This window comes from Lycorma delicatula, chromosome 3 (assembly GCF_047948215.1).
Source record: "Lycorma delicatula isolate Av1 chromosome 3, ASM4794821v1, whole genome shotgun sequence".
NCBI classification, from domain to species: domain Eukaryota; kingdom Metazoa; phylum Arthropoda; class Insecta; order Hemiptera; family Fulgoridae; genus Lycorma; species Lycorma delicatula.
In genome coordinates this window covers 24,831,539-24,839,967 of record NC_134457.1, presented here as the reverse complement: position 1 = coordinate 24,839,967, position 8,429 = coordinate 24,831,539, and the positions used below count along the sequence as shown (strand labels likewise).

The 8,429-nt window shown below is 29.8% G+C and overlaps 1 protein-coding gene across 2 annotated transcripts in view; it reads right to left on the bottom strand.

Annotated features, from left to right (window-relative positions):
- Positions 1 to 1,616: 1,616 nt before the first annotated feature.
- The window catches only part of LOC142321457 (E3 SUMO-protein ligase ZBED1-like), a 45,734-nt gene continuing 38,921 nt past the window's right edge, over positions 1,617 to 8,429 (bottom strand). For both annotated transcript variants that reach the window (XM_075359551.1, XM_075359552.1), the window contains 2 exons: positions 3,800 to 4,014; positions 1,617 to 3,593 (listed from right to left, as the gene is read on the bottom strand). In XM_075359551.1, the coding sequence (XP_075215666.1) occupies positions 3,265 to 3,593; positions 3,800 to 4,014 (544 nt within the window). In that variant the 3' untranslated portion in view covers positions 1,617 to 3,264. The remainder of the gene's footprint in view (positions 3,594 to 3,799; positions 4,015 to 8,429) is intronic.

Below are 8,429 nucleotides of genomic sequence, written 5' to 3'. Positions count from 1 at the left end.
TTACTAGGATTTCAATCTCAGAATCTTTGGATTCGAAAATCAGCTGTTAAACAACTGATTTGCAGCAAGTTAACAACTAGAAATTTTAGCAGTGGGCTAAAGATTTGAATAGATTTTGTCTACTTGGTTGAAAAATTAATTGACACAACATTAAAAAGTGTAAATATATAATTTTTATTAGACAGACATCCTACTTTCATTACATATACAACCTTAATAGAAATAGAACTTGTCAGCTTGATTAGAGATTTTGTTGTCTTGATTGATTCTGGTTTGAACATAAAAATTAGTTAATAAGATCAAAAATGAAGCAAACAAGCTACTTGACTTTTTCTTTCATAGTAAGAAACACCTTCATGATGTGGGTGTTACATCGATTTATTTAATATTGTCTATTCAAAACTAGTATATATCACAATCAGTTGGAGCCCTCACTGTTACAAGTATACTCATGATATTGTACTGATATAAAATAAAAGTTTGCAAAATAAATTACTCATTTCTGTCCTGTTGATTACTAAATGAAATTACTACGTGGATTATTCTGTGTAAAATCATTACAAGTTGGTTGTGACATCATGAGTTTACTGAATAATCTTGTTGACTTTTCAAAAGTTATGGTTTATATAAATTTTTACATTCAGCGATTAAAAAGAAGAAATAACATTTTTCTTTATGTACGAAGAACACAGCTCATCACAAGAAGTCTTTCTTCATTGGATTATTGTGCATTTATAATTCTTTGCATTTTGATTTGGTTGTTTTAGGTGAAAGTTTTAGCATACTTCAAGGTCTTTGTTAAAGATGTATATGTAATACATACCATATAATTTATACTAATTCTTATTTTTGTTGCTTTATTTTCTTTCAGCTCCTTACTAACTCTTTTATTTTCCTTCAGGTAATCAATTTTTTTTTTTATTTCTTCACACTCTCACCAGTCATCTAAAGCTAATGTGAAAAGGTTTTATAAGACATATTATCTTTTTAGGGTAATAATTCTGTATTTACAGAGTAATGAATAGTTTATTATTAAATGAAAAATTGTGTCGTTAATGTCTGTATTCTATAATTTGTAATTAAAAAATCTCTATCAAATCCAGCCTTACTGACATTTTAAATAACATAGTAGTATGTTGAAAGTTATCCATTACTTCAAATTGAACTGTTACAGTAATAGTATTATAATTGTTTAATTACAAATAATACAGACATTAACTATACAATTTTCCATTTAATAATAAATGATCCAATACCCTGTAAAGCCTGTAATGGATTCTCTATAAGCCTTTATATTTAAAAAAAAAAAAAAATATTAACTGTAAGATTTTTCATTAGAATATGTTGTAGAAATCTTGTAGTACATGAAAAATTCCAAGGTAACTGGAATTTCCAGATGAAAGACAGATGCCTTTGATATATTCACCAAATATATCTATTTATGGCTTGAGATTTGTACACTATTCTCAGTAGATAAAAATCTGGAGAAAAAAAATACCCCAAATACTCCAGCATCTGCTTGATTTCAATACATTTGAATAGAAAACTAAACACCCACACTAATGCACTTTATAGCCTATTGTGAAGGAGAATTATCTTAAAATAATTTTAATAGCCTCAGTCATAATTAATTTATTAGTTATTAATATTAATTACAATAAATATAAAAAAATTATATGTACAAATAATATATCACAATTTTACATAAACTTTTAAAATTTTATAATCTATAACTATGATATTTTCCTTGTTTATTACTTCTTAAGTATCTATTAAGAGAGAATAAAATGTTCTTGAGCATATAAGAACGCTTAAGATAGCGTTGCATGTAGATGAAAATAATTTTCTAAATTATCAACACAGTGAATGAGGAGTTTCAGATTGTTATGGTAGGCCAAACAAAAATTATACTGAATAAATTAGATAACTAAATAAATAAATTAAAATAACTCAAACTATTGCAAGACAGTGAACTACCACAGAGTGGTAGATAATACTAACTCTTCACCAATCCCTTTTTCATTTAGGAAAAAAGGTAAATGAAAATTCTTAACCATTGTCAGTTTCAGGGTGCAGGGTCCGACCCTGCTACATTTCCCATGTTCAAGATGTCAAGACCTAAAATGCCAGTGCACCTCTGATTTCATTAAAATTAAGTTTTTTTTCATAAAAGATAGTTAAAAATGAAAACAAAATAGTTTTAGTTATACTAAAATATAATTAATGCGAAGATGAAGTATAAATGATGTGACTAGTCAAATGTGCTGTGTAAAATAATAAACAGCCCACTTGTGAGCTGTTTATTTTATACAGCATATTTGAGCAAATTTTTGCTTTTCAGTGGAATGCACTGCATTGAGTGTCAGTAACACTGCTAAACAAGTAAAACTAATGCAGACCATGAATTCAATAAAATGTATGAGGTGTTCATCACCCACACAAAAGGAATCTGTTTTGGCTATATATAGACTTTATATAATAAAAATTTCAAAAACAAAAGTAAAAGATAACAACTGACAAACCATATTAAACAACTAACATTTCTTTAATATATAAATATATATATTAAAAAAGTATATTCTTAATATAAGAAATTATATTATAATTATCTTCTACTTTATAACAAGATAAATGGACTGATATATCAGAAACATTATATTAATAAAATATTAGCTGATAAAATACTACGTATGTAAGTTTTCTTGCACATTTAAAAATATATTATTAACTTTCTCACCACAATCATCAACACTTACTTAACTTGTACATCTAAATTTAAACTTTCAAAAAAAAAAATTAAGTTTGCATAATTTCTTTTCATTTTAGAGCCTGATTTCAGTCCATATCTAAATTATTTTTTTATTAAACAAAAAAATTAATACATTTTAGATTAATCCGAAATCAGATAGTCAATAATTCTCATTAAAATTATTATGAGTTGAAACAAACTGTTACAGTTTGTTACTCTAGAAGATATATTTATTTTCATACTATTATTATATTTATTTTTTTATACTTCATTGATTAAATGATACTATCAAGGCGATGTAGCTACAAAAGTTTCAAATCTAGCCAAAGTAAATTAAATTATTAGTCTCACAGACTTTTAAAACCTTACAAAATTCTTAAGCAACTGACACATAGACGAAACTCATTTTTTGATATCTTTTTTAATAAAAACAAGAAAATAAAAGCCAGTATCTACAAGATACTTTGAAACATTATGTATGGAAATGTAATGTCATTCCAGTTTGAATAACCCTTTTAAATATAATTAGGTCGATTAGCATTTAAGAACAACAGCTTATCCAAAATTTCAGGAAATATTTTAGCTCGTTTCATGTCAAATGATATCTGAGGCTCAACTGGAATTCTGTTAGGTGGAATTGCTGTTGCAGGTATACAATTGTAGCTTGATGCCAATTTTGCAAGATTTGGAAATTTTCCAACCGCTTTCTGCCACCACTGTAATGGGCAATGATCCAAATTTGCTGTTGGTTCTGACTGATATTGGGTAACCTCCAATTCAGCTCTCTCACTCACCGACAATGAATTAGAAGTTGTACATAAATCTCCCAGCAAAAATTCCATACCTGTAAAAAGAAAACAAAAACACACACCAAATTATTTTACAAAGTAATTGTGATGACTAACATTAAGATTTTCTCTTAGAATTTTGGTATAAAACATAGGTACAATCTACTGTTTACATTATCTTTGGAAAAAATCATTACAGGGTTGCTTGCTTTAAATTATAATAAATTATGAAAAAAGAACCAATAAGTGAAATAAAGATTACCTGACAAACGTGTTTTTTTCAGTGTATTCTGTTGTCCATCGCCATCTTTAGAGTCATTTACATCATTGCATTGTTCCATCATGTCAGTGAGCTGTACTTTAATTGGCCCATTTAACATCACCTTTGATTCTTCAACTGAATATGGTAATTGTTTAAACCTTGGATCAAGAGTAGTTGCAGTTTTCAATATTGTATCTACTGATTCATCACTGTACCTAAAACAGATGAATATAAATGAGATAATTTTAATCATTTCCCCCCTTCAATAGTAATATCAAGGAAAGAAGCTGTTAAATCAATTGTAGTTAAGGTGGTAGTTAATTAAATAAGTAATAAGTTATTATTTTTTAGTAATAAATAAATTAAATTACTATACTAAGATTATTTTGATTTCTCCTAACGACTTAACCAGTTTCAAACCTTTACTATATGACTGTTACATTCAAATCTTGTTTTATTACATTTCATTAGCTAATCTGAATTGAACCAAAGTGAAAGTAAACCTACATTTCACTATGTTAAATATTATGTTTTACTTAAAATTATAAATTTATCTAAGTAAAAAAAAACTTATTTTTTATTATATAATTTAAATAAAAAAACACATCTTGATTCAAGACAAGTATAATGAAATCATGACAAGTCATAACGGACCCAATTAATACATCACTAAACGTAAAAGAAATTATGAGTTACTACAACAGAAATTTATACTATCAATACTGCAAACATCTTGAAGAAATTTGCAACAGAGAAAAACACACACTTCTTAATGAAAATTAATATAGATTAAGAATAGGTTATAAATTTGAATGATTAAACTCAAGTATTTAAGGTATATAAACTGTTCCTTGATATTAGAAAAGACTTGATGTAGTGGCAAATTTTACTACGAAAGCTATGAAGCGGTAGGAGGACACAAGAAATGATTTTTCAAATAAGTGACAACGTGAGTTTAAATCTGAGAAGCAATAAATTATGAAAGGTTTGATCTGTAATATGCAAGAGTAGTAATCTCTCAACAGAACTGTTTCAAGCATAAAGTCCCAAATGTACAGTAGCAGAATTGTTGGCTAAATTACAATACTTTTAATTAGAATATGCTTATGAAAATCTAAAAATGTTTAATATAAACCAAAGTAAATTTTTGATGACTTATGATTAAGTTATATAAAATTTTAATTAGTAGAAAAATGTATATGTTTAACCAGACAATTTTCTAAAAACAAATTGACCAAGTGCTTATTCTCAACAATTGGCATATATTTTATTAGGATATACTCCCTCTATGAATCATGAGACCTTGCCGATGGTGAGGGGGCTTGAGTGCTCAGTGATACAGAGTAGCTGAAAGCATATCTTCATACTTTCCATACTCATGGAAGGTGCAACCATATCAGAGAGGTAACTGTTGAGAGCTGGATTAAGCAATAATTCCTGAAAGAGGGCAGCAGCTCTTTCAGTAGTTGTTAGGGGCATGAGTCAGAACGACTTAAATGGCCATATCAACATCACTTAGTCCTCTGAGTACTGCGCAGCTGAAAGCAATGGAAAACTACAGCTGCTTTTTTTCCAAGAAAATATAGCTCTCTGCATTTTCATATAGCAATGATGGAGGCGCCTTCCTTGGTAAAATATTCCGGAGGTAAACTAGTCCCCCATTCGGATCTCCGGGTGGGGACTACTAAGGAAGGGGTCACCAGAAAATTAAAAAATAACATTCTACCAGTCGGAGCGTGGAATGTTAGAAGTTTAAAAAAGGTTGGTAGGCTAGAAAATTTAAAAAGGGAAATGGATAGGATAAATGTGGATGTAGTAGGAATTAGTGCGGTTCGGTGGAAAGAGGAAGGCGACTTTTGCTCAGGTTATTTTAGAATAATTAACTCAGCTTTAAATAATGGGCAGGCAGGAGTAGGTTTCATAATGAACAAGATAGGGAAGAGAGTAGAGTATTTCAAAACGCATAGCGATAGAATCATTGTAATAAGGATAAAATCAAAACCTAAACCGACAACGATTGTTAACGTCTATATGCCTACAAGCGCCCATGATGATGATGAGGTAGAGTGTGTATACGAAGAGATTGATGAAGCAATTAAACACGTAAAAGGAGATGAAAATTTAATAATAGTTGGAGATTGGAATGCAAGCATTGGAAAAGGCAAGGAAGGAAATATAGTGGGTGAATATGGGCTGGGCAAAAGGAATGAAAGAGGGGACAGACTTATAGAGTTTTACACGAAGTATAATTTAGTAATTGCCAACACCCAATTTAAAAATCATTACAGAAGATTATACACTTGACTACAAAACTTACCCTGGAGCAGACATTGATAGCGACCATAATTTGGTAATAATGAAATGTAGATTGGGGTATAAAAACCTGAAGAAAAGGTGTCAGATGAATCGGTGGAATTTAGAGAAGCTTGAGGAAGAGGAGGTAAAGAAGATTTTTGAGGGGGACATCGCAAGAGGTCTGAGTAAAAAAGATAAGATAGAAAATGTAGAAGAAGAATGGGAGAATGTTAAAAAGGAAATTCTTAAATCAGCAGAAGCGTACTTAGGCGGAATAAAGAGAACTAATAGAAAACCTTGGGTTTCAGATGATATATTGCTGCTGATGGATGAACGTAGAAAATATAAGAATGCTAGTGATGAAGAAAGTAAAAGGAACTATCGACAATTAGGAAATGCTATAAACAGGAAGTGCAAACTAGCGAAAGAAGAGTGGATTAAAGAAAAGTGTTTAGAAGTGGAAAGAGAAATGAACATTGGTAAAATAGACGGAGCCTTCAAGAAAGTTAAAGAAAAGTTTGTGGTACATAAATTAAAATCTAATAATGTGTTAAACAAAGATGGTACACAGATTTATAATACAAAAAGAAAAGTAAATAGGTGGGTATAATATATTGAAGAGTTATATGCAGGAAATGAATTTAGAAAATGGTGTTATAGAGGTAGAAGAGGATAAAAGGGGAAACAATACTGAGATCTGAATTTAAGAGAGTATTGAGATTTGAATGGCAGAAAGGCTCGTGTAATAGACGGAATACCTGCAGAATTACTGCGCAGTGTAGGTGAGGAAGCGATAGCTAGATTATGCAAACTGGTGTGTTATATTTATGAAAAAGGAGAAGTTATGTCAGACTTCAAAAAGTGTTGTAGTCATGATACCAAAGAAAGCAGAAGCAGATAAATGTGAAGAATACAGAACAATTAGCTTAAGTAGCCATGCATCAAAAATCTTAACTAAATTCTGTACAGGAGAATTGAGAAGAGAGTGGAAGAAGTGTTAGGAGAAGACTAATTTGATTTTAGGAAAAATAAAGGGACAAGGGAAGCAACTTTAGTGCTAAGATTAATAGTAGAAGGAAGATTAAAGAAAAACAAATCAACATACTTGGCATTTATAGACCTAGAAAAGCCATTCGATAACGTAGACTGGAATAAAATGTTCAGCATTTTAAAAAAATAATTAGAGCTCAAATACAGAGATAGAAGAACAATTGCTAACATTTACAGGAACCATACAGCAACAGTAATTGAAGAACATAAGAAAGAAGCCAAAATAAAAAAGCGAGTCCAACAAGGATGTTCCCTACCCCCGTTGTCTTTAATCTTTATATAGAACTAGCAGTTAATGATGTTAAAGAACAATTTAGATCCAGAGTAACAGTGCAAGGTGAAAAGATAAAGATGCTATGATTTTCTGATGATATAGTAATTCTAGTCGAGATTAAAAAAGATTTAGAAGAAACAATGAATGGCACGGACGAAATCCTACACAAGAAAATAAACAAGAATAAAACAAAAGTAATGAAATGTAGTAGAAATGATGAAGATGGACCACTTAACGTAAAAAGATTTTTGTTAGTTAGGAAGTTGAATTACTTAAGATGGAAAAGCAGGAGCGATATAAAAATCAAATAGCACAGGTGAAATGAGCCTTCAGTCACAAATATAATTTGTTTACATCAAAAATTAATTTAAACTTCAGGAAAACATTTTTGAAAAGCATATGTTTGGAGCGTAGCTTTATATGGAAGTGTAACTTGGACAATCAAAGTACCTGAGAAGAAAAGTTCAGAAGCTTTTGAAATGTGGTGTTATAGGATTGTTAAAAAATCAGATGGGTGGATAAAGTGACAAATGAAGAGGTGATATAGCAAATTGATGAAGAAAGAAGCATTTGGAAAAATATAGTTAAACGAAGAGACAGACCAATGCATATTAAGGCATCCTTGAATAGTCGGTTTAATATTGGAAGGATAGGTAGAAGAGAAAAATTGTGCAGGCAGGCAATGTTTGGAATATGTAGAACAAATTGTTAGGGATGTAGGATGTAAGGGGTATAATGAAATGAAACAACTAACACCACATAGGAAATCTTGGAGAGCTGCATCAAACCAGTCAAATGTCTGAAGACAAAAAAGGATATACTACAGCAAAATTGTGTCTAGGTAATATGTAAAAAATAATTTAAAAATTTTCAGTTTTTTTATTACAATTTTAGTTTTGATATGGAAAATCATCAATATCAGCATTTACTTTTCCTTTAACAAAATTAATTCATTCTAAGTTAATCTTGAATTAATAAAATATTTTCAGAAATCTAATGTCACATTTTATT